The following is a 25,090-nucleotide window of genomic DNA, read 5'->3' as shown; positions in this document are numbered from 1 at the left end:
AACCAGAAAGTCCTGAAGAAGCAACCTTGAGGTAGACAGATCAGATCACTAATTTGTCAGTTGATCTTACCGACAGGACTGATCCAAATCCTACAAGCCTTGACTGGCTGAAGGGAGTAACCTGTCTATGCACATATGTTCGATTTCCTTCCTGTGACAGGATGTGCAACTGAGCAGAAACATAGAAAATATCATCTGAAAGTTACCGTTAAAAACAAGATAAAATAAAGTGATGAAAGGGGAAAGGAGTCTTTGTTGGTTGTTACGAATGGATCAATATAATCCTATGGCCAATGTGACAGGATAGTGCTTTACTGGACCAATTCTTCATTAAATTGTTTAAAAATGACAAGACCTTTGTTATATATTTTGTTGACTTGTGTTCGGACATAATCAATAATGTTTACAACATTAAAACCCAGAGAAATCCACAACTGTATTAATTTTACATCTATATTCTATCCACTTCACCTGTGCCTTTGCAGGCTGCTATAATTTCAGGGGCAAATGACAATAAGACGAAGGAAAAACAGAGAGTCAACCACTTCATCCTGGCGCCAGGCCTGATGGGGTGGTTGTATGGGTGGTTGCCGCCTCGTTGCACCACCGGAATACTACAGTTCCCATAGTGCATTGCAGCGGCAAAGGAAACTACTTCCTCAGTTCAGAGTGCAACACGGTAACATGCGGGTTTTAGTTTCGGGAGACGTTTCGATCTGAAGGATGTTTCCAGTGTTAATATGAAAATCCTCCCAGTTGTTACTTTCGCGCGTGTATTTGTCTTCGTCCTCGTGTGTCGGATATGTCCGTGAACGCATCACAGCACAAGCTGATCCGGCTGATCCACCGACACCTGAAGGAGCATGGTTTCCCTTCAGCTGCAGAGGAGCTGGAGAGGCACAGCCCACAGGTCACACACACACACACACAGACACACACACTCTCACACAGACACACACACACACACAAACACACATACACACATACACGATCACACATTCTCACACAAACGCTCTCACACTCTTAACAAACACACTGACACACACACACACACAGACAAACAATCACACACACTCACTCACTCACTCACACTTGCCTTGCACTGATTCCCTGGAGACTTATCTTAACCTAAACCTAACCTTAAAACACGTGTGTACCTTAAATTGTTGTTTTCATTATAGGGACTTGCTTTTTGTCCCCATAAAGAGGACAAGTCCCCACAATGTGAACAGCTTTATGTCCCCACGATATACAGTAATACCACACATACACACACACACACACACAGACAGGCGATCAGGCCCTCCACCACCTGAAGAGATCACACGGAGCACACATGAGAAAAACGTCATCTGAAATTGAAGTTGATAACTTGATCAATTTTAGATTTCTTAATTTGCATTGCAATAATTCCTGGAATGAAGACCCACGCTGATGTGATTATTTTCATTTGTGCCTCTATTGCTAGGACAGGTCTCCTGAGATAAACACCAATAAATCAAGGTTGTGTCCCATGTAGTCAGATCTACAGTTCCCAATAAACTGTCTAATCAGTGTGTGTTTAATTTTCGGATTGTTTTTAAATTGTCTGCAGGGGAAGACAGACGTATCTGAGTCGTTACTGGACATCTACAGTTCGTGGTTAGGGTGAGTGTGATTTCGCAATCTTTCTCTTCAGGAAGTCTGTAGCTGCAAGAAGATTTACACTACGTTTGGTTTTCCTGACAGTGACTCAAAAAAGAAACGGAAGTCTGACTCAGCCAAGCGCTCCAAATCTCAAGAACAAGGAGGGACTCCCGCCAAAGGTCTGACTCACTCATTTCCCCAAAACTGACTTTAAATGTGCAGCGCTGAAAGTTAACGTGATTCTGGGCTTGAAATATTTTGAATAGTCACATTAAATTACCATTTTATTTATCTAATGATTGAAAATGTCCGGGATGAAACCATGGTAACTCTTTGAAGACCTTAAAGTCAACAGTCCTGTCTAGCTTGTGTTTTTCCCTCTTTTATTTTTAAACTTAAGGATGCTTTAAAAACTTTCAATGTTTTTTAATTTTTTTTCATCCAACCTGTTGGTACATCTTATTTATTCACTGAACAATAAAACGAATCAGGTTTGGGCAGTTGAATACATTTGTAACCCATTATACACATTTGTACATGTATTTGTAGCAAAGAAAAAGAAAGAGAAACTGGGGACGAAAACAGCCAAAAAGGTGAGATTACATTTTTAATTTTTAAATCGTGGCTGTTCTTTATCCACAATAAGCTGACTGTGTTGTCCTCTTTTTCTTTAAGGCCGTGCCAGTGAAAAGGAAAAAAAGTGAAGGGAAATCTGTTGGAAGTGATGCCAAGGCAAAGAAATCAAAGACGCAAACCAAGGACAAAGTCGTGTCTGCTGGTGGAGACGATTCAGACTCTGACAGCAGCCTGGACGTAGAGAAATGGAAGAAACTGGTGCAGCAGTTGACAGGTGTGTGTGTGTGTGTGTGTGTGTGTGAGAGAGCGACAGAGAGAGAGAATATGCAAAGGTTTGTGGTTGCGTATGTTAAGAACTGGTGGCTGTGGGTGTGTTGGAGCCATACACTTAGGGACTAGGTGAATGAAGATTGAACTTTCTGTATCCTCATGGACCATCTCCGTCATACCGCCCTGTAAAACCTGTGATGGACCGAGTGGTAGTTGAACCTGTGACAGAACAAACACACACAATGTCGACACACAACTGCTGCAGCGAAGACTCTGAAGGAGCATTCCAGCCATGTTGTAATTCTAACAACACAGTATGCAGTGGGAGAGCGGTCACCAAAGAAGTACATCAGTATTTTGTGTGTTTCTGATCACTCACTACTGTTCAACAACATTGTAATGAATTAGTTATGTGTACTCCACTTCAGATAAGTCATGATATCTCCGCAATGACATTATTAACTAACTTTTTTTTTTGCAATTCAGATTTTACTGATCTGATCTCTAACAATGATGTTATTTTTTTATGTTGGGAATAGCAGCATACTGTTTAGATACATATGGAGCTGGAGATTTTCAAATGGATATAGGAACCGTTTCTCTTTGACCCATATTAAATGAGTCTTAAGCCACAGAGTTTGCCCACAAGTTCAAACTTCAGTCTACTTTAATGTCGATCCAAGAAACCTGACATTTCAGTTCCACTGCTTTGACATAAGCAAATCAGCACGCCAAATGTTCATTAAGATCTGTGACGTGCGACAGGCTCAGAAATACACAGGTCGAAACAAGTCCCACTTCACTGGAGTTAGTTACAGCTAATGTGTTGGTATTAAAAGAGACATATTGGATGGTGGAGAAGCTTAAGAGGAGTGGAAAATGCAGGGAATGGTGGCAGATGAAAAGACGTCTCACTTAAAAGGAGAAAGACCAGCAGTCGGAACAGAACCACCCATGAACGAACGTCACCACAGAAAATTTATGTTTTCTTTTAAATGATGGTGCCACATTGCCTTGTTTGTTCAATGTATTCACCGTGTTTACCCTGTCCGCAGAGGCTGACATAGCCAAGATGGACACCATCAACGCTCTGGATTCCTCTATACCCCCACCCAAGAAAAAGAGAGTCAGAAAACCCCCGACGAAGCCTCCTACAAAAACCAACACTCCCACTCTCACACAGAATGACGGGACAGTTGAAAAGAATGAAATAGCGATGCCAACAAATAACAAGAAGAAGAGCAGTCCAAAGAAAAAGATGATACCTGCTGCCTCCTCCCTCGCCCTGAGCCAAGAGCAAAGCCTCAACGCTGCTGAGGACACACCGATTCCATCCAGCGTCTCTCCTTCAAATCAGACGCCAACGAAAGAGAAACGGAAAGTCATCGAAGATGATGAGACAGCGTCTGAGCCCAGAAAGAAGAAAAAGAAGAAGAAGAAAGAGATGAATGAGGAGAAGGTGGAAGGGAATGCAAATGACACTGGAGGAGACGGACAAGAAAAAGAGAGTGAAGAAGAGAAGGAAAAAAGGAAAGATGCCACAGAGCAAGAATCTGTTGGTAAATCTGTGGAGGAAAAGAAGAAGACAAAGGGGAAAGAGGGGGACAGGAAAAAGAAGGAGAATGAAGAGGAAGCAATAGAGAAAAACAAAAATGGATATGCTGTTAAAGAGGAAACTTCGGAGCCACCAGAACAAGTAAAGAAACCCAAGAAAAAGAAAAAGGAGAAAACTGATAATGAGGAACAGCCAGAGCAAACAGCCGAAAACAAAAAAGTGAAGAAGAAGAAGAAGACACCTGAGGAAAATCAAGAGTTGGCAGCTGAAGAAGTAAAAGAAAATACAGAGCAGAATGTTGAAAAGAAGAAAGAAAAGAAGAAGAAGACAGTGGACAGTAAGAAACAGTCAGAGAAAAAAGTGGAAGAAGATAAAGAAACTACGGAGCAGATCACAGAAGAGAAGAAGGAAGATGTGGCTGCTAATGGTGAAGACAATTCAGAGCAAATAGTTAACAAGAAGAAAGAGAGGAAGAAGAAAAAGGAAAATCCAGAGCAGATAGTTGAAGAAAAGAAAAAGAATAAAGCTGATCATATTGATGTGTCGGAGCAGATTGCTGAAGAAAATATAACGATAACGAAAAGCGAGAGCTTTGACGGAGGGGAAACGCCAGAGCAGATGACTACAGTGAAGAAGAAGAAGAAGAAGAAAAAAAGGGACTCATCATTGGAAAATAATTCTGCTGATGCAGATCCACTACCTCAACCCATCTTTGAGACACCCAGTCCTCCAACAGAGAAGAGGAGAAGTACGTAGATAAATCACACCAGTCGAGACAAAATATAAACTTTGTGTTTGTAAGTTTCTGTTCACTCAATTCACTAAACTCATTTGTCGTTCTCTCAGAGAAAAGCAAGTTGAAATCACCCGAGGTCCTACAGACGCCTGCAGGGTCAGTCCAAGACACGACAGCAATAGAAACACCCTCCAGTGACTCCCACAAAAAGGTATCACAATACTGTACTCTGCATTAAATGTGTTAGAAAACCCATTTTGTAGACATGAACTCTGGAAAATGTCCAGAAAAACTGCATCTGGACATTATCCAGACTTTGTCCTTGACATATGAGGAACGCAGCAGGAGATTGTCCTGACGTGTTTACAGGAGCGTTTAGGTGACGGGTGGAGCCTGGGTAGAGGGTGCAAGGGGCGGGACGTGACGTTTAGATTCAGCTGCAGAAATCACATATTTCTGTTTAGGGCACATTGACACACCGATGTCGGTCAGAAGCTCTTGAATCTCGTTGTCTTTCCAAGTTGGACGTCAACATCTTCTATGTGTTTGACCCCTTTTTCCATCCTGAGGTTGTATTATTTTAGTTTTTTCTGTTTCATATCCGTCGTCACATGTCAGAAACGTCATCGACAGACCCGCACGCTCGTCGTGAATTCTGCAGACATTATCCTGCTGTATTCTCCAGAGTTTTGAATAGGGAGCTGGATAATTTCTGGAGAAATTCAGTGCAGCTAAATTTATGTCATTGTTGGGGGCAAAATGAACGAGCTTTCAGTGCTAGAGGATAATTCTTCAGATCCATTAATTTTCTCCTTGTCTGAAATTTTCCACAGAAAAAGAAATCCTCCAAGAACACAGAGTCATGAAGACGTTCTTTCTTCATCAGTGCACAACCACAGAATAAAGTCAACACATCCTTTCCACCCAGTTACCATTCATGTTTTAATGGTTTCAATGATCACTTCAAAATGTAAAGATGGATCGCATTTTTTTTTTTTTTTATTTGGGTACTTTTTTTATTTTATTTGAAGTTTTTACTACACAAAATGTGGCATATTGTGTCATAGATGTCTTTGTTGTTGTTTTTTTACTGTGTTTTGTATTGTGATTCCCATTTTAATGGCTTAAATATTTAGAAGGGGATTGTAACTGTTTAATTGAATGGATGATCCCTCTCAGGATATTTGTGAAATTCATTCACATTGAACCGAGTCGTATCTTTTGAATCTCATTCTCCTTCAGTCTACCATGTTAAACTAATCTGAACTGGAGGGGCACTCGGAAAGTGGAGATTTTTACAAAATAAGATGGAAATTCTGTTAATAGCGTATTTTGGATGAAAGTTGCATGTTTTTTTTAAAGAATTTTTTAACTGTTGGATAAAACTTTCATATGTACTCTGTAAATTATGCTTTAATACAAATTAAAACGCTGTAGTTTTTGTAACCATGTCTGAAGTGTTGTTACGAAAAGTAGATGGATGGATGCACAGGTAGGTAGGTGGATGGATGGATGGATAGATGGGTAGATAGATAGATAGATAGATAGATAGATAGATAGATAGATGGGTAGGTAGGTAGGTTAGTGGATGCATATATTGATTGATTGATAGGTTGACGGGTAGGTGGATGGATGGATAGATAAAATAGATGGGTGGGTAGGTAAGAGGATAGATAGATAGATAAATGGATAGATATATAGATTGGTACGTAGGTGGATAGATGGATATATATAAATAGATGCGTAGGTAGGTGGATAGATAGATAGATATTCATAGATAAATAGATTAAAAAAAAACCTTCTATACAATACTGATTAGTCTCCCATAAGAACCCGCTAGGTGGCGCTGCAGCAGCTGTCAAGGGGCAGAGGAGACAGAAGAAGAATGTCACAGCCAATCATCATCACTGGTGAAATGCATCAGCCCTGATCACAACATGGCGAGCTGAGCACTGTTTACATTCAGCCTGTGGCCCAAGCGGAGCAGGAGCGAGGATGTGGAGGCTGAACAGAGTTCGTCACAAAGCGGGTCGACAGGGCGGCAGCTCAGAGGAGGCCCGCTTGAAGAGGAGGGAGCACGAGAAAGGTTTGTTCCTAATGTCGCTGTGTTTTTAACCTAAAGTCCGTGGTGGTGGTGAAGGTTAGAATAAAGAGAAGCTAAAGACCAATTCATGCTTCTGTTACAGTTGAAGCTTATTTACAAGAAAGGGAAGCAAGCTAAACATATTTGTGTAAAAACTAGTAAGTGTACGCGATATACAGTATGTACATGCTAATGGTAAACTAGCATTTGTTTCACAGTATTTGCTCAAATGAAGATTAAACAATCATCCAGTCTTTAATACCAGACGATAACACATCACCTATATATAGCAATAGATTAGACTATACTTAAATATAAATTCATATTTGTTTTTTAACACTAAACTGATGCATCCTACAGCGACTGTGACATTTGTGTAGTAAACAATGACAGCTTTCTCCATGAACTTGTCAAATTGATGGCTTGTGGAACATCTTGACAATCAACAACCAAGTACAAGCTGCTTTAATTTCACTGAAGTTTGTCCATGTTTGTTGCTGTAGCACTGAGACAGGCCCGCAGAGACAGACAGCTGGTGAGCAAGAGGCTCCTGCTGAATGAGGATGAGGAACAGCCGGAGGTCACCATGGACACCATGTCAGGAGAACAGGTGACAGAGAGAGACGATAGATCGATTATTTGTTCGGTATTTTCATTAAATGAAGGCTTGAGTGAGATTTGAACCTTGTGCTCAATTCCCCAGGACGTGGTCAGCTTGCTCTACAAACTTCAACACAGCGGGCCTGAGAGGGAGACCCACCTGAGAGCCCTGAGTAACGCTCTCCGTGGCCCTTCAGCACAGCTCAGCTTCATCAAGTACAGTGGTGTCGCCGCATGAAAGCCGCTTTGAGACATGAACTCGGGAAAATGTCCAGAAATCTGGGTCCAGACATTTTTGCTTTTAACATATGAAGAATGTAGCAGGAGATTGTCGGGGTCACATACATTCACAACACCAATCAGGCTACTGGGTGGAGCATGCAGGGGCCAGGACATGACATATAAAACCTGGTGCGGATATCACACATTTTCTCTCACAGCACAGCAACACTGGAGTCGGCTCTTATCACCAAAAGCTCTCGAATCTCATCGTCTTTCCAAGTTGACGTCTGCGTCTTCTTCATGTGCCTTCTCTTTTTCATCCTGGGATATTTTTCACCCACTTGCTAGCTGTGAATTTTCTGCAGATTTTCCCGCTTTATTCTTAGATGGGCTCCAGACAGTTTTCGTGGGGGCTATCAGGAAACATTTTGGAAAATGTCTGGACTTCAGAGCATGTCTGAAAGCAGCTCAAATCATCTAAAGTGACACTATTGTTTGCTTTCTTTAATCTCTATCATGTGACATGTCTGTGTATCTTTCTTCTTTTAAGGCAGGAGAATAGTATGCATCTGCTGGTCAGTCTCCTCACTGGCTCTAATGCTCAGTGCCGTCTCCATGCTGTCCGCTGTCTTCATGAGCTGTCTCACTCTCCCCACACCAATGTGGCCCCAGCCTGTCTGCCTGCCACCCCTTACCTGCTCACCTACCTGTCTGGCCAGAGCACCAAGTTCACTGTTAGTAGCTACTCATAGCAGACAGTGTGTAATATTATCAACTTATCATGAAGTTATTATTATTTATTGTTTTACTTTGTGTGTGTGTGTGTGTGTATTCTTGTGTACACAGGAGCTGTGTCTCTACACGCTGGGTAATTTATTCCCAGACAGTGATATTGTGAAAGAGAAACTCCTGGCCCAGGGAATCATACCAGCTCTGGCCAACTGCCTAGAGGTAACCGAACAACATTCATTGGTCCTTAACATAGTAAAAGCACCTCAGGTGGAAGCGAGGAGTCCTTGTCCTCCTGTTTTTGTGGTTGAGTTATTGGAAAAGTATCTGTGAATTGTCGCAGCACCTGTGCTCCTGCAGCTGTCATTGTGTTTTCTCATCAATGACGTGCCGATCAAAAGCTTATGCATTGTGGCACTTTATATACAAGCAGCAAAGCCACTAAGAACGTATTCATTGCTGGCTACTTTTTTCTTTACATGATTGATTTGGATGTACCAGCTAGTTTTGTGACAGTTAATTGAGCAGAAGGGAAGTGGTCAAATGTGGTATTATCAAATTTCACAATAAAATCAATCCTTGCGGCTGACTAGTTTCGATATAATCTTGTTTAGATGTAAAAATTCTGTTGTGCTCAACCCAGTGCAGGACTCTACTTCACTGTGTCTTTGGTAATATGTCAGTAAATGTCATAGAAAGTAAATTAAAATCTGATTGTGATTATCACCTAAACTGGTGATTTTTCTGTGTCCAGAACCAGAGACATAATCTGTCAGTGGTGGAGGCGGTGGGGTTCACCCTCTCTCAGCTTCTCCAGGCCAAAGATGCAGCAGAGAAAATAATCCCGTAAGCACTCTTAACTGCACGCCAACTCATCTCTCAATTTTCGATTTCTACTGCTCTATTACAAATTTTTTAAATCACTTATTTTGTCAGGCTTTACTGTCATTAGATGCTGTCCTCAGTTGTTGAATGATCTTCCTCTGTGTCTGCAGGCAGGTCCTGGCCTCCAGTTTACCTACACAATTGCTATCAGTCCTGACTCCAGACCCAAACTTTGGCCTTGCACCTGCTATTGAGTGTGCGTGGTGTCTCCACTACCTGGCATGCAGGTAGGATATTCTCAGCAAGTGTCAACCGTCTGTTTATATTTACAGACAAGATGTCATTGCTTCACAAACAATGTGATTTCACTGATCATAATAACAAGGATCTGCCTCTCTTCTCTTCTTATCCTATCTGAAGCAGTGAGGACAACAGAGAGCTGTTGGCTCGTGGGGCCCTGCTGCAGTGCAGTTCTTTGTTATTGTCACTAGGTGATGCTGTCGCTGAAGGAAAGAAAGAAGAAGGAATGGAGTTGGTAAGGACGTTAATGGATCAAATACAGCATTTCATAATCTGTTTGTTTGGTTTTAACTCCCTTGCTTTGTTGTTTGTTCGGTTTTGTTTGCATTCTTGTATATTCTATCATATAATGTGTATCAGCACCTTTATCACAAGTATATCTTATGTTTTCATATTTTGGTTCATGTCAATGAGGTATGACAATCAGCTTGCTGAGGCAGGTAAACAATCAGTTATTTATATTAAAAAAAGGATTGTTTTCTTTATGCATTAATGTCGTGGTATGACTTTCCTGATTGGTGCGTTTAAGAAAGGGCACTTCTTGAGATTAGTTATTGATAACAGCGCTATATTTAAAAGTTATCAACCTGAACATATTTTTACCTTGATTTCTTTTTTCATATTAAAGGCAGGAAAACCGCCTATGCGTGTAACTATACGTCATTAAAAATCCTTCAGTTAAAATATGAAAACCTGTTAATGGTCTTTTATGTGTTGTGCATCTTCAGCTTGTCTGTCCTGTGCTGCGGTGTGTGGGAAACCTCCTGTCCCTCTGCCCAGTGGACAGCCTGAGCACTCAAGTAGGCGACGTACGACTTGCGGCTGCTGTGTGTGTTCTTCTTCAGGCCTACCCACACACCCAGCCAGCCTTGGCCAGGGAGAGCGCCTGGGTCCTCAACAACCTCACAGGTAAGACTGCTCTGTCACTGTTTTGTGCCCAACTTCGTTTTTTTTAGAATTTGCGGGGAGGGTTTCCTTCTTTTCCCACCTGGGGATGATTTATTCCAATGCCTTTCCCATCAATTTCTGTTCCAGCTGCCTCCAGTGATTTCTGCTCTGCTCTGCTCTCTCTCAACTTGGTCCCTGGACTTATCCAGCTTCTGCCTTTCTCTCAAGGCATAAATACAATGGTAAGTGAAAGCAAAGGCCAAACTTTGCTTTTGTAATATTTCTCCACAGTGGCAGATGATGGTCACATTATAGTTTTTATTTGAGCCCTGTCTTCCTCACACTCTTGTACAATGTTACACCTAATCTCACTGGTCTGTGTCATCTTGTCAGGTCCTCAGAGTTCTAGCAAACATCGCCCACAAAAAAAAGGAGTTCTGTGTCCAGCTGGCCCAGCTTGGATTGGTGTCTACACTCTGTGCAACACTTAAGATGGCTGACCAAGAAATGGTGACCCTCAGTCTGGAGGTCCTCTTCATGCTGGTCCTCAGCACACAGCAGGTAAGAAAGGCTCCTCACCTTAGAAGACACTGTCAAAAATGCCAACTTGAAGTATTGTCAGTGCAAAAAGCTACACTACAGTTGAGTCAGTTGTTGGTTCTACCTCTATCTTCGATGTGTTGTAAACAAAAACATGTCTGCAGCAGAATTTATACACCACATCCTGCCTTCTTCAAAGCTCTAACCAGGCAACTCCCCTCACCTGAATGTTCCTGACATTTTCCTGTTGTTGTGAATGTGTCTGACTTAAATATCCTGCTGCGTTCCGCAAATGTAAAAGGAAATCCATAAGATGTTCATGTCTGAAAATGGCCTACGTGAAACAACTAATGCGATTATGCCGATTAGCTTTTATTCAGCACCTGTATTTGTAACATCTATAACAACTGAGATCTCATAGATGCTGGTTGCTCTTTCCTTTTAGGTGGCGGACGAGTTTGTGAGGCTTGGTGGAGTTTCACTGTTAGAAGCCATTCAGTACAATAGTGAAGGAGAGATGAGGCGAAGAGCAGCATACCTCCTGGAGCACCACCTACTGACTCACTCGTCAGACCTCACAGTAAAGACTTTTATTCTTACAGATTTTTCTGTTTGTTGAATTTAGACTAATTCAAAATTCAATAATGACTAATTTGATCTGGTGTTTTGCAGGTGGACAACGTCCCGTGATGCTGAGTTCACACACGCACACACACACACACAGGATACAGTGTGGCCACGTGGACACACCTAATGATACAGGACAACGTCTTTATACTTTCACTTGTGTGTGCTGAGAAAGAGATGCTATTTTTATATTTAACAATGATGTTTTACCATTGGATATCAGTGTTGTTACTAATGGTATTTTAATAACTGTAACAATGAAGTAAAGTTTTTTTTATACCTCTAGATTTACACTCAATCACAAACCTTTTCCTAAAATTGAATGAGAGACAGTAAAGAATAGTACTTATGCACAATAATGTGACTATATGTATAACTGTAGTGGACTTATTGAAATGAAAACTGACTGTAAATATCTGGAATGAGGGAGATGAAAACTACCTTTTTGTGATTCTGGTGATGATCATGGATTTTAGATATCAGCCAAAAAATCCAATGCAATTTTACATTTATCAAATATACTAATAAACATCTTGAGGAAAAACATGAAATTGTGGTTTTGTGATCATTTCTGAGGATATTTTAGTTTTTAATCTCAGGTTGAGGGGACCTAGTTTGCTTCTTTTTTTTTTTACTTTCAGGTAAAATAGGTAAAATAATAGAGGTAATATACAGAAGCCATTGCATTCACAGACATGCACATCTCGTAATAAAGATTTGAGTCACTACCAAACCGGTTTGGATGCATTTCAAATGCATACATTTATATCCATGAAGCATCCTGTGTTGGTTTAACTGCTCCTGTAGGAAGAGAGCGAACTCCAGGACACAGACTGGACTTTCCTCCTGAACAATCCCAACGACTCGACACTCCTGTGCACTGTTGACATACTAATATTAATGCCATCTTCATTTTTAAGAAACATTAATATTTCCCAGTACTCAAACACTTCACCCACCACCTCCAGTGGCATAGTGATGAGGAGATAATGAGTGGATTTTCATTTCTGGGTGAACTATCCCTTTAACCTGGAACGTGTGTATTTGGACACGTGGCCCAGGTACAGGGACACACATCCAGCAGATAGAGGGACAAACACCCAGCAGATAGAGGGACACACATCCACCAGCTAGAGGGACAAACACCCAGCAGATAGAGGGACACACATCCACCAGCTAGAAGGACACACATCCAGCAACTAGAGGGACACACATCCAGCAGATAGAGGGACACAACCAGCAGATAGAGGGACACACACCCAACAGATAGAGGGACACACATCCAGCAGATGGAGGGACACACACTCAGCAGATAGAGGGACACACCCACTGTTGCGACGGAAGATTTCCTCTGTTCGCCTTTGCCACAAGCAGCCGTCTGTGTGTTTGTGTTCACGCCACTTCACCGAGGACTGTTTCACCAACAGATCCCGGCATGAGGCTGGATTTGCGGCCAGGCTTCTGCTGAGAGACGGGGCGGATCCCTCTGTAAAGGGCCGCGATGAAGACCCGGAATTAAAACCCGTTAGTGACACATATCAGTTTAATATTTGTTCTCTATTAAGAGTCGGTCAAAATATCTCCTGGATAACGTTTCAGCACAGACGGTGTTGTAGCTTGTAGCACGTTAGCTCCCGCAGCTAAGTTGGGTAAAGTTGGCGCAGCTAGCTGTTAGCTAACTGTGATTTGCACACAACAGTGCAGCCGAGTCATGCACCAAACAGTCTGTTTACACTGTGTCTTTTTCTTTTTTTTAACCCATAAAAGTCATGGTGTTATTTAAACACCTGTGACGAATCTAGAACCATCCCTCAAAGTTTTGTATTCATCCAGTTGTTTGGAAATTAGAAGCAACTCATGAAACCAGCTCGACTCGCTAACGAGGAGCTGTTGTTGTTTTCTAACGTGAATGGACGAAAATAAATAATTGTCAGTGAGAGTGGAGGTGATGGAGACGCAGCTCAGAGTGTAGCTAGCTCCATGACATCCCACGGGCAAATACTCATCATTACTCAGACCACCTATTGGCAGCACGTGAGAAACGTTCACTCTCCATGTCTGGAGTAAACATGTGAAAAAAAGGATCCACCCTCCTCCTGCTGCAGCTGCTGATACAAGACAATAACACGATGACTTTCACCAGCACGTTAATCATTGCAAAGTCACTGCCCAAACTGCCAGTACACCAGGAAGTGGCAGAGCCAACCGATCAGGGGAAGCACTCCTGTCGGAAATCCTCAGTTATCTGCTGCCATTTATTTTACTGGTGGATCCTTCACCCAAGTCGCAAAAGTGTTATAGAAACTCAAGGGTGTGAATCCAAGTCTGACTTTTGTTAAACAATTACATTTAAAGTTTGCTCTGCTGTTGTGTTTAGGTCTGCAGAGCCATGAGTCTTCAGATGTTCCAACATGACACCTTCAGGAGACATGCTAGGATGTTTCTGGAACCTGCAATCAATCACAAATGGAAAAAGGAACAGCAGACCATGTTTGAGGAACTGAAACAAAAGAACAAAATTGCAGTGGTTGGAGATGTGAGGGCAGACTCACCAGGTGATGAATAAAACATGAATAATTCAATGGTTTTACATCAGTGTTAATATTTCACATGCAAATTGCTGTTTTTGTGAAAATCTATTAAATATAAGATATTCATAATTTTCTTCCAAAAATAAGGAGTGTCTGGTGGTGAACAAATGGTTGCTCGGCATCAAAAATTTAATTTACTGGACAGCGACTTCCTCAAAGTCTGGACCAGAGAAGGTTGTGAAATGGAAGTCCATCGTCAACCACATCCAGAATGTCCACACCCATAGAGATACAAAATGATGTCAATGAAATAAAGCGTTCCTCATTTAACACAATGAGATCATCGCTGGCTTCAACCCAGGGAGACAGTTTTGATATCTGTTTGACATTGAAACAGTGTATTCATGTGCCTGTATATACACACAGATCTCAGTAGGATTTAGCTCTGATTTAGTGGCTTTAGTGTGGAACAGCCTCGGCCTGCAACTTCCCAAAGTGTCCAGCTCCTCCCCTTCATGAAGAAAAAAAGAAAAAGTCTCAGATTTCCTCACTTCCTCTTTCCACCCTCAGCATTCTCTTCCCGTTATCTTTCACACTCCTCCTCTGCATTACAACTAAAACAAGGTGGGTCACTTCATGTTTTTGCTCAAACCCCTGCAATCTTCTGCACACTACTTTTTTGCCTGCAGCACTGTGGCCTGTCTGGAGTCATTCTGCTTTACCACAGTATTCATCTGGTTCGATTAACTCTTGCTCTCTACTCCCACGGCCAGACACAGCGTATATAGTTTTACTGGCAATGGAGGGCCCTGAGCCAACAACTAGAGCGACAGCAACAGGACAAGATGGGAACCAGGCGGCGGACCAGAAGGTGCTGATGACCAGCAAACCCCTGCATCGATTTATCCGGAAGGAGCCCAAGGCTCTTGGGGTAGGACATCAAACATTGCAGGGCCACACGGAGCTGAGATCATGGACAGTTATAGTCACTCATGCTCTACGTCTTATTCATCAGTAGATTTACACAGAGCCACGGTACAAGTGTCACTCTGCTGTAGGTACAGTCAATGCCTCCTTCCTCTTCTCCTTTCTAGATTGTCATTCTGATCTTTGGCTGCGCAGAGATCCTGATGGGATTTCATCTGACCTCTGAAAGTGTGCACACCTCTGGTTCATTCTACATCCCCTTCTGGCAGGGAATTCTGGTACTTAACACTCAAGTGTTTACCAGTCACATGCTGAAAATGGAGAGATAGTGTACTTGAATGGTTGAATATTCACTAATAACATTCACTTAATCACCAATTCAATGTATAGTTAAGAGAAGCACCTAAAATCCCTTGAAAACTGGGTGATCTTCATTTGTTATCTTTCCAAGATTAAGATGCAAAGTTTGATACCACTCTTTTATTTCATGTATGGTAATGGTGAAAGGACAAGCAACCAGTTTTCAAGCTTTACATGAAGACTGGAAACAGGAGTAAAACATTTAGCCTGGCTCTGTAGGAAGATAAACTCTGTCTACCAAAGCGGACAACACATCACGTACATGTCTCTGCTGGTTGTCTGGCAACCTCACGATGATATTACAAATTTTTTAGTCATAGCTTCCGGACAAGAAAGTGTCAAATGACAAAATACACTTTCCAGTACAGATGAGCTTTGTTTTTTTTTTAGTTTTTTTTTTAACAAAGTCTTAAACTTGATGTGTGATCTAAGATGGTATGTCATGCATTTGTCAACAAATATTTGTGAATGACAGGAGAACATGATGCTCATGGTGTTTTGGTTGTGTTTTTTAAGTTTCTTGTCAGTGGAAAACTGTCTATCTACACCGAGATACATCCATCCAAGAAGATGGTAGGCATATTTGTGCTTTTATGTCATAATAATGATGTATTTTATTGTGTCACCCATCAGTCTTTCTTTCTTTTCTCAATGACCCATTTAATTTTGTTGAACTCATCTTTCCCAGGTGACCGTGTGTTTGGCCATGTATGTGGTTTCCCTCTTAGGGGCCGTAATCTCCATTGGTTTCAGGATGTACTGCTTATCCCATGTAGGCTACCTTAAATACAGGGCAAGACACGCACTGGACCAGGAATGGGCCCAAAACAGAATTGTGAGTTACAGCACGGTTGGTTGGTTGGCTGGTTTGTTGGTTGGTTGGTTGGTTGGTTGGTTGGTTGTTTTGACTAAATAGATGAGATTGACCTTTTCACAGTGTATGACTAACCCCCCCTTTCACTTTCTAACACTTTAGGAACAGCTGTTTGGTGTTGAAGGCTTACTGTTCACGTCCTCTCTGTGTGCGGCAGGGATCCTCATCTTCTTGTCTTCTGTCGCACGTTTAGCACTGAAATCCACAAACACGCAGGTAATGCTTTTTCTTTTCTTTTTTTCTGAAATTGTATCTAAAAAAAGCGTTGCCCACTGAGATTAGAATTGAATTAACCCCTTTGGAGGGAGATGTTTTTCTGAACCAGCACAGAAGTTCCAGACAACCAACACAAATGCACAAAGAATAGGTGGAAACAGCTAATATTAGAGCTATATTTATCCATTCATTAGGGAGCTGGAGCCAATCCCAACTGACATTAGGTGAGAGGTGGGGTACACCCTGGCCATGACACCAGTGTATTGCAGGCCCAACATATAGAGTCAAACAACCATTCACTCTCACATCTACACGTATGGTCAATTTACCGTCTCCAATTAACCTCAATCTGCATGTCTTTGGACTGTGGGAGGAAGCCTGAGTACCTGGAGAAAACCCACACAGACACAGGGAGAATATAAATAGGGACCCAGGTGGAACAGGGATTCAAACCAGAACCTTCTTGCTACTTTTTGGTGCCCTAAACGTTTGTTTTCCTCCTCTCACATGCTGTAAATATGATCCCCAGATGTGGTTGATAGGGTGAAATTGAGACTTATCACAGTAATATCCGTGTGACTCACAAGGTCCTTCATATCATAACTAGAATCTTAGTATTTTGGCCTTGATTGGCAGCAAAAACATTTAGGTCCAGACCGACAACATATGACAGAAAACCAAATATATAGGTCAGAATTAATTACAAATGTTTATTTAAAATAATGTATACAATTTCTAATACAATCTTGTATCATATTTCATCATATAAACAAACTAATTTAGACCTAAAAACAGCTCAAGAGCAACTTAAGTAAAACCAATAATTTCACGAGACTCACACATACATTTATAAAATAACCAGAGACATCAGCAGCCAGAGGAAGCCAGATGTCAATTATCACAACTATATCTTATACCAGTTTTGTGTCAGTCATCATTTCATCGCCTTCTTGTTTCCCTGCTCTCTAACCGGCCTCCACTTCAATATCTCCAACAGGTTATTGTCAGGTGCACCCCGGCGCCAGCACAGAGTGACGCAACACCGAACTAAGATCAGTCTTTTCCAATCATTAGTCTACTAATATTTCATATTGTTTTCCTGCAGTTCACGTAAACATATCACAATTCTCTACAATATATTACATGTGAATGATACACCACCTAGTGGCTTTTATTGTACGTTACATTACAACTCGACAGTATGTGTAACAGTGTATAGTGTAACCACAGATGTCTGACAAGAAAGAAATGCATTACTAAACCACATTTGCTTTTTGTAAAACCTTTTTTGAATGCACTTATTAAGGGGAACACAGTTACCACTAATATATCCAGGAAGGCTTAAGTGTACTTACTGTATAAACACTTAACGTTATTACATTAACCACACTGCACATTAGACTTTGAATCAAAGCCTGAAAGTTAACACTCTTACACAATGTTATATCACCTAATGTTATAGTGATAGGTTTAAAGGGAAGACATATATTTACATTGCAGTAAGTAGGTGTTAGTACCTTTTGTGTTTGCTCCACAATCACATGAAATCCAACCATGAAGGTTTTTAATCTAAACATATCCACCCAGTAAGAGTTTCAACAATGTATTGTGGACACTTTGATATTTCTGATCAGATGCATCATTACTGCAGTATGTTCAGTGTTTGGGCCGACTGTGATTTAAACATCATCTGTGTGATCCTCTTATGTACATTTAGCCCAAAGACAAATAATATACAATCATAATCAAAACATTTGGTATATTGGAATAAATTTGGGTTAGAATCTGCTTGCAGATTGTTCATGCTCAATGTTAGCATATTCCTAGCTTAGCATTTGATGAACATGTTTCTATAGTTCAAGATGTTCATCGACATGACTGTGATATAATGAGCCTAACTGCAAACCTGTTGCCATCTTTTGCCTGTGAATGTGTGAAGAACAGATTTGGGCGGGGGTCACTTTTAAAGTAGCTTTAGCTCTTAACTATATTTGATGCAATAAATGTGATGTATGTTGTTTGTTTATTACAGAATAAAAGATGAAAAAAATGCTCAGCTTGATGATCATAGAATTACTCACATAAATCGTTATGCATAGATAGCACTGATACAAACAGTGCACTGTAGTAAATTGGGGACAGACTCAGTAGTTTTTACCTACATGACCACTTAATAATCATTGATAACATCCCACACACAGGTATGTGAATGTGTGCATTTATATATTTGAATAGTTTGACATACAGATGAAAAAAAGCTGATCAGCAGAAGCATTGCTTTGGTTTGTCTGTGTTTTTCAAAAAACAGATTTGTGCCATTCAGACTCTAGACCTGTGGTTGAAGTCTCTAAATGCTTTCATTATTTCTCCACAGCTATTGTGTAAGCAAGTTGGCATCAAATCTATTTCCTTTTCAGACTCCCCTTCTCCATTTCAATCAGCAAACATGACTTTACTCCACATCACAGATCAAATTATTTTTGCTGCAGGGGATTTTGACCTGCATACACACTTAGGTTTTCTACAGGTGTCAACAAGTCAAATTTAAAACTTATAGTAATGACTGGACTTTAAGACATATGTCAAGTAAGACAGGAAATATCAGAGTCCCAGAATTACTTACACTTCCCCATAATTGAAGATAAGGTGAAATAGTCTATGAGAGAATAAACTTTAAAACGCCATATCTCACACTACATGCAGCAACAGTTGGTACCTATAGTCATTCCCATAACCAGGCCAAGTGTACTGTGATCAATTCTGGCCAGGGTGTTAGTGGACTATCAGTTACATGGTTTTATTAGAGCTTGTTAATATCTAATATCATTGAGAAAGAGTTGCAACACACACACACACCTCACAAACTATGCATGCTGCCAAAAAGTTTCTCTTAAAACCAGAAGCAGCAAAATGAAAGTTAACATAATTAAGACCTACCTCTGGTTCAGGTTCGAACATGAAGTCCTACCCCCTAAACATATTATATAATACACAAGTATAGGTAATATACTTAGTATGCAATAGTTTAACATGTTTAAGACTTTCAAAAGCCTAAAATTGAGCTGCACAGCCGTGCATGTTGGGAGTAAGGATGTTCACTGATGCATCAACAGTACATTTAGTCACAGAGATAATCATTTGCTGGTGCTAAAATGTTTCAATCTCCAAGCTCCCACAGACACAATTATGATTGAGGTTGTGAAATGCTCGCAGATCCCCCCCCCAAAAAAAAAAACCACACAAACCACCATGATAAACAACATTTTGGTCACTTAATTTATTTCCAGTCAGTTCACTGAGCAAAAGAGTGCAACATCACAAATCTTCCCCTGGTGTTGGTAGTACAGGGGAGACGCGTTTGGTCCATGTGCATTTTTATGAGGAGGTTTAAAGTTCACAGTATTTAATAGACATAGCTGGCCATGTGCAGAGATTGCATGGAGGCTGCGTCAGCTGAGCCGGTGGGCTTGTACTCTCCTTTGGCAGCCAGGCCATTGATCTGCAGAGAGCAGCAGAGGGAGGAAGTTAGGGCAAAGTCAAATCAGCGTGTTAATAATCAGCCAGGTTAGCGGTGCCACATTACTGCAAGACTGAAGAGACAAAAACCTGCTTTCAAACAACAATCACTGACCACTCACTGTTAAGTTGTGTAATGCAAGATAAGAGTTATTTAGTATACAGTTCTGTGCACAGTCCACCACTACAAACTGATAAGTGAGAATTATTTATTGGTGTTAATTGGTCATCAGTAACAGCCATCCGTGCCCTTGGAGACTTACCTTGGCCCTGGTGGAGAAAGCTTCCTGTGAGGCTGCCTTGTTGGCAGCTTTGCCCTCCCAGGCTGCAAGAGCAGAGGCCTGGAGTGCACGGCCGTAAGAGAAGGTCAGCTTCCAGGGGCGGTGGAGGGGCACCTGGTTGATGGCGTTCAGGTTGAGAGACGCCTCCTCCTCACTCTGGCCTCCAGACAGGAAGCAAATGCCTGAAGACACAAAGGACATGTTACATGTATTTAATTTACTGAAAAACCTGGTTGTCCACACATTTCTTAGGCCCGGTTCAGACCTGGTGTTAACTAACAGACTAGCTTTGGGCTATAGTCCAAGTTTACAGATGTGTCCGATGATGTTTGTGTGTCTGTGCGAATGAGAGAAGACAGAGTGAGCAGAGTCAGGAGGGACCGAATGAATAGCTATGAAGAAACATTTTCACCAATTTAAGAAAAGCATCAGTCATCATGTGGATCAGTATTGATATTGTGACGGTGTCCACTAACAAATCAACTGAGAAAAGTAAAACTACGTTTGCTTCACTGTGAAACTGTCGCAGGTCAGGACATCAGCTGAGTAGGTGGTCCTTCCCATGTTGCACAGGACACATCAAAAAGAATGTGGCCACGCGTCCCAAGACCACCTCCGAATGTGGTCCGAGTGATTGGATCTCAGGAGGCTTTTGTGTGCGGCAGATGTTAATACCAGGTCTGAACGGGTTCTTAAACTGGTGCGTAGAGCTGGACTCTCACCTGGCACGGCAGCAGGGACAGTGCGCCTCAGAGCAGTCACTGTAGCCATGGCAACCTGCTGAGGGGTGTACTTAATGGTGCAGGAATGTCCAGCGGTGACCATGTTGGGCTTCAGCAGAGTGCCCTCCAGGTACACATGGTGATCAGACAGAGCCTTGTAAACAGCAGCCAGCACCTGAGGAGTCAGATTTTAATAAGAGACATGATTTAAACCATCATCTGCTGGGAAACTAAATATATTTTACTGCTGGTGATCTTGTAATTTGGAAAACTAAGCCAGAGATGATGGTCCGACCTTTTCTGAGACATACTGGCAGCGCTTCAGGTCATGGTCTCCGTCGGGCAGAATCTCTGGCTCCACAATGGGCACCAGGCCATTCTGACGGAGTACATACAGTCACGTTAGGATGAGTGCGATACAAACAAATAACACTGAGCAAGATTAATTCCTCTTCCTCCATGCAAAAACACACACCTGTTGGCAGATGCTGGCATATCTGGCCAAGACATTGGCGTTCTCTGCGATGGCGAGAGCTGATGGGCAGCCATCAGAGATCTTCAGCACGCACCTCCACTTGGCGAAGTCGCAACCGTCCTTCTTGTACTGGGCGCAGCGCTCCGAGAGGCCGTCAAGACCTGTAAGAAACGCTCAGTTACTGAATATTGGCGGGTTCACATACAGCAGGTGTCTATAGTGTATGGTTTTTCACATCACTTTAAAAAGCAGAACAGGTCAATCCAAGTTGTTCATGATTGAATATGCTATTGCAATCGTTTTCAATACAGAGGTTCTAATTCAGGTGCTAATATGTGCACAATTTGCTAAAACATTTAAACATTGATAAAGAAAAATGGTTTTCTCTCCAGGTTTTGCATCTTTGTTACCTTGTGTGGTGGTCTCTCCATCGGTTCCATTCAGACCAGCTGTGCCTTTGTCCACCTGAAGAAACACAATCAAAAACACATCCATTAGAGCTCCACATGGGAAAAACCCCAAAATGTGTCCTGTCAGCTGCATTGTGACCTTGATGCCAACAACGATGCCTTTGTCCTTGATGACTTGGGGGAAGAGCTTGCCGCTGTCCGCCTTCTGGTAGAGCGTCTCGTGGAAGAAGATGATCCCACCCACGCAGTTGGAGTCAACGGTGGAGAAGAGAAGGTCGCGGAAGTAGCGGCGGTGCTCCTCGTTGTTCTCCACGTTGATCTTCTGGAGGCGGTTTCCCATGGTTCCTTGAGACAAGAGGGCGAGGAGTTTATTTCAGACACTAGCTCTGCAGTCACTTTTCACAGAAAAAAAAATGAAATCACTTGAGGCTCACCCGTTGATTCATCTGCTGCCAGGATCCCCTTTCCTGGAGCCACGATCCTCTGAGCAATCTCAGAGAGCTCCTTCTTCTGCTCCGGAGAGAGGGATGGGAACTGATGAGTCATCCTGGAAAAGACAAGACAGGTTTTCTCACTGACAGGTTCAGAAACTCCTCAGCGCTGTAGTAAGTATGAGGAAGATCTGATCTTTTTCTTCCACTATCAAACACAAAGGCCTGTGACATCACACCTCTGTTGCATCACCTCTGTAAATATTTGTCCTGCATGGTGGAACTTTGGCCTTTCAATCAGATAAGTTCTGCCGCTTGATGTGCAAAAGAAGTTCACAGTTCACTTCTGAAGATTATGGGCAGCACTATTCAATAAGTGATCGTTTGGAGGAGGGCGACAACAGGCGGATGTTTGTTTTACTCCGTGTATTTGCAGAAAGCAAAGTCATGCTGCTGCAAGAGTCAGCGGAGACAATTGACGTACAGCCAGTGGTGAACAGTAACTAAGTACATTTCTTTAACTTCTGTACTCAGAAAAAGAAAAAAGGGTATTTATACTTTTTACTCCACTACGTTTGTCTAACAGCTTTAGCTACTTTTAAAGATGTCCGTCTAAACCATGCATCTCCAGATGTGTTGGTGGTGAACGTTTGCAATGAACGTTTCTTTTACGTAATAAGAAAATCGTAAATCAACACTTTCAAAAGCTTCTTGGATCAGCTGGAAAATGCATAGTCACAAAGCTGAAAAGCAGTATTTTCAAAGCATTTTAGAGTAAATTCACAATGGACGCAGCAGCACAGGGGGAAAATGCAGCAAGAATGAAAACAGAAATACTATACACAATAAAAGTAGAAATATTTATATATAAGAGACTGATTATACAGGCAAATTATACAGAAAGGGATCAATGTTGTGTAATTGTCCAATTCTTTGTAACATATGTGCAATATGTGCAGCAGGTCTTTTTTGAATTATGGGTTTTATGATGTTCTTAGAATATGATGCATTGCTGTAGATTGCACTACCAGGGATATGAAGTACTTCAAATTAGCTCAAACATCTACAGTTGTAAAATGCAACATACACATAAATGCAGCAGGAATATTAAGTAAAACATTTTACTGCACTTAATCATTTTACTTTTTCATACTTTAAGTACATTTTGCTGAAAATACATTTTTACTTTAGTGAAGTTTTGAATGCAGGACTTCTACATGTAAAGGATTGTTTTGAAAGTTTGGAAATTGTTCTTTTGCTCAAGTAAATGATCTGAACCTTTCAAAAGTGATATCACCACCAACCCCTGCTGCAAAAGAAATGATCGATCAGACCTTTCGATCAGCGTAAATCGATCACACGGTCTTAACGAGTTGTTCGTCCAGTTCTGAAAATTGTGCAGCTTGGATCAATATTTACACCGCGCAGCTCCTCTGCTGCGCAAACATGAGGAAACTGAAGAGATGCAGACCACTCCTGCAGAAGAGGGCAAGTCAATCTGAAACTTTTTAAAGTGTGCAAGAGAATAACATCTTCTTACCTGAGAGTTGTGATCGAACGGCAACAACAGAAATCGCCCTAGCAGCTTCCCGGTGAGTGAGAAGGCCGAGCCTGGGACCCGGGGCTCTATTTATCGGCTGTTCGGTGGCTACGTGCTGGGGAGGAGGCGCTCGTGATGTGGCGGGGGGCGTGGTGCCGCTGCGTAACGCAATTGGCCCGGCCAGAGGAGCCAGAGAGGGGCGGGTGGTTCCTGTGGTGGTGTGGCATCAATGTGCTCTATTGTGTTCTTTTGTGTGTGTGGACGGTTTTTTGGGGATCATACAGGGAGAGAGAGAATAACAGTGTGTGTGTGTGTGTGTGTGTGTGTGTGTGTGTGTGTGTGTGTGTGTGTGTTGAGAACAGGAAAGGAACATGATGTTTAGTTCCTCTGGAGAGAAAGGGGAGGTTTGCATCGCTCAGATCTGACACACCTCCTGTTTTTTGCATTCTCTGCAGACTGTTGCAGCTCAAAATGCTGCAAGTCCGGTTTCTTTTGTCCTGCTCAAAGTGTGCATCGCAGCAGCAGATGGGATATAATGCCTGGTTGTCTCGTGTGGGTGTATCGTAACAGTTTGTACTTTCCAGTGCTCTCAACAAAGTCAAGGGGAATGGAGTTGATTCCATTTGTTATGGCCCAGATTTGGCCCACACTGTCATCTGTGCCACAAGTGAGCCAGAGCAATATGCCATGTAAAACCAAATGTGGCCCAAATTTGTTTAGTGCTATTTGGCCCATATTCACCATTTACCATACTTCCACTTTACGTTAACATCCAGATTATTATGCAGATTTTAAACTCAATTTTTGAATCCCTTTTTGTCTGTGGAAATATTTTATATTTCCTTTTTGCATGCCCTCTTATTCTGATGTCTGTTTTTGACTGTCCTCTTTGCTACTGTAGCACAGCAAATTTCACAGCTGTGGGACTAATTATCTTATTTTATCCGATTACATTATATTTGGGCCACATTTGCTATTTTACAAGTGGGCAAACGTGCACAGCCCAAAGTGGGGCTTTGATTAACATAAGGTAGAGGTAATCAGTAAGCCCTGTTTGTTTTTTTTAAATTATTTTTATGCATTTTGTATTTTTCTCTTTGCAAGTAAACAAAATAAAATTCAAAACATGAGATGCAACTGGTTGTAATAAGGTTTGACTACATGTATTAACTTTGATTTCTTTATTTGTCATTATGACCGACTGACTTGGTGCATCTTAAATTGGGATTT

The 25,090-nt window shown here is 41.7% G+C and overlaps 4 protein-coding genes across 9 annotated transcripts; 3 read left to right on the top strand and 1 right to left on the bottom strand.

Moving 5' to 3' along the window:
* Positions 1-648: 648 nt before the first annotated feature.
* Positions 649-6,206, top strand: tcof1 (treacle ribosome biogenesis factor 1). Its single transcript, XM_034598533.1, has 8 exons — positions 649-910; positions 1,595-1,647; positions 1,729-1,805; positions 2,176-2,219; positions 2,302-2,476; positions 3,528-4,775; positions 4,874-4,974; positions 5,597-6,206. The coding sequence occupies exons 1-8, from the start codon at positions 803-805 to the stop codon at positions 5,627-5,629; spliced, it is 1,839 nt and encodes a 612-aa protein (XP_034454424.1). The 5' UTR covers positions 649-802; the 3' UTR covers positions 5,630-6,206.
* A 464-nt stretch (positions 6,207-6,670) lies between these two features.
* On the top strand, positions 6,671-12,128 carry tmco6 (transmembrane and coiled-coil domains 6). 2 transcript variants are annotated; one of them, XM_034598583.1, is made up of 13 exons: positions 6,671-6,849; positions 7,350-7,456; positions 7,550-7,662; positions 8,219-8,402; positions 8,515-8,619; positions 9,152-9,243; positions 9,393-9,509; positions 9,643-9,757; positions 10,251-10,431; positions 10,558-10,652; positions 10,804-10,971; positions 11,396-11,530; positions 11,623-12,128. In XM_034598583.1, the coding sequence occupies exons 1-13, from the start codon at positions 6,759-6,761 to the stop codon at positions 11,638-11,640; spliced, it is 1,521 nt and encodes a 506-aa protein (XP_034454474.1). In that variant the 5' UTR covers positions 6,671-6,758; the 3' UTR covers positions 11,641-12,128. The 2 variants fall into 2 exon arrangements, with proteins under 2 accessions (XP_034454474.1, XP_034454475.1); XM_034598584.1 differs by having other exon boundaries at positions 6,672-6,849; positions 9,646-9,757.
* Positions 12,129-12,656: 528 nt separating this feature from the next.
* On the top strand, positions 12,657-18,542 carry LOC117769131 (membrane-spanning 4-domains subfamily A member 4D-like). Of its 5 annotated transcripts, none has more exons than XM_034597775.1 (8): positions 12,657-12,672; positions 14,657-14,732; positions 14,882-15,039; positions 15,203-15,313; positions 15,912-15,968; positions 16,084-16,230; positions 16,372-16,485; positions 17,483-18,542. In XM_034597775.1, exons 3-8 carry the CDS (start codon positions 14,908-14,910, stop codon positions 17,534-17,536), a joined length of 615 nt encoding a protein of 204 aa, XP_034453666.1. In that variant the 5' UTR covers positions 12,657-12,672; positions 14,657-14,732; positions 14,882-14,907; the 3' UTR covers positions 17,537-18,542. The 5 variants fall into 5 exon arrangements, with proteins under 5 accessions (XP_034453666.1, XP_034453667.1, XP_034453668.1 ...); XM_034597776.1 differs by lacking the exon at positions 12,657-12,672 and adding an exon at positions 12,794-12,810; XM_034597777.1 differs by lacking the exon at positions 12,657-12,672 and adding an exon at positions 12,913-13,101 and having other exon boundaries at positions 14,679-14,732.
* A 1,200-nt stretch (positions 18,543-19,742) lies between these two features.
* On the bottom strand, positions 19,743-24,014 carry aldob (aldolase b, fructose-bisphosphate). Its single transcript, XM_034597773.1, has 9 exons — positions 23,861-24,014; positions 22,324-22,436; positions 22,029-22,234; positions 21,890-21,944; positions 21,480-21,640; positions 21,300-21,383; positions 21,005-21,179; positions 20,265-20,464; positions 19,743-19,984 (listed from the first exon to the last, which is right to left on the bottom strand). Exons 2-9 carry the CDS (start codon positions 22,433-22,435, stop codon positions 19,889-19,891), a joined length of 1,089 nt encoding a protein of 362 aa, XP_034453664.1. The 5' UTR covers position 22,436; positions 23,861-24,014; the 3' UTR covers positions 19,743-19,888.
* Between the last annotated feature and the right edge of the window lie 1,076 nt (positions 24,015-25,090).

The sequence above is a fragment of the Hippoglossus hippoglossus genome, chromosome 10, assembly GCF_009819705.1.
Source record: "Hippoglossus hippoglossus isolate fHipHip1 chromosome 10, fHipHip1.pri, whole genome shotgun sequence".
In the NCBI taxonomy this organism is placed as follows: Eukaryota; Metazoa; Chordata; class Actinopteri; order Pleuronectiformes; family Pleuronectidae; genus Hippoglossus; species Hippoglossus hippoglossus.
Note: the sequence above shows the minus strand (reverse complement) of the source record. Positions and strands in the feature narration are given on the sequence as shown.

Coding starts and splice junctions, on each gene's coding strand:
- tcof1 (XM_034598533.1), top strand. CDS start 803: ATGTCCGTGAACGCATCACAGCACAAGCTGATCCGGCTGATCCACCGA. Junction 2,220..2,301: donor GGACGAAAACAGCCAAAAAG/GTGAGATTACAT, acceptor TTTTTCTTTAAG/GCCGTGCCAGTGAAAAGGAA. Junction 2,477..3,527: donor ACTGGTGCAGCAGTTGACAG/GTGTGTGTGTGT, acceptor CCCTGTCCGCAG/AGGCTGACATAGCCAAGATG.
- tmco6 (XM_034598583.1), top strand. CDS start 6,759: ATGTGGAGGCTGAACAGAGTTCGTCACAAAGCGGGTCGACAGGGCGGC. Junction 7,663..8,218: donor GCACAGCTCAGCTTCATCAA/GTACAGTGGTGT, acceptor TCTTCTTTTAAG/GCAGGAGAATAGTATGCATC. Junction 8,403..8,514: donor GCCAGAGCACCAAGTTCACT/GTTAGTAGCTAC, acceptor TTGTGTACACAG/GAGCTGTGTCTCTACACGCT.
- LOC117769131 (XM_034597774.1), top strand. CDS start 14,624: ATGAAGAAAAAAAGAAAAAGTCTCAGATTTCCTCACTTCCTCTTTCCA. Junction 14,733..14,881: donor TGCATTACAACTAAAACAAG/GTGGGTCACTTC, acceptor TCCCACGGCCAG/ACACAGCGTATATAGTTTTA. Junction 16,486..17,482: donor TGAAATCCACAAACACGCAG/GTAATGCTTTTT, acceptor TATCTCCAACAG/GTTATTGTCAGGTGCACCCC.
- aldob (XM_034597773.1), bottom strand. CDS start 22,435: ATGACTCATCAGTTCCCATCCCTCTCTCCGGAGCAGAAGAAGGAGCTC. Junction 22,235..22,323: donor GGCAGCAGATGAATCAACGG/GTGAGCCTCAAG, acceptor TCTTGTCTCAAG/GAACCATGGGAAACCGCCTC. Junction 21,384..21,479: donor ATGCCAGCATCTGCCAACAG/GTGTGTGTTTTT, acceptor GTACTCCGTCAG/AATGGCCTGGTGCCCATTGT.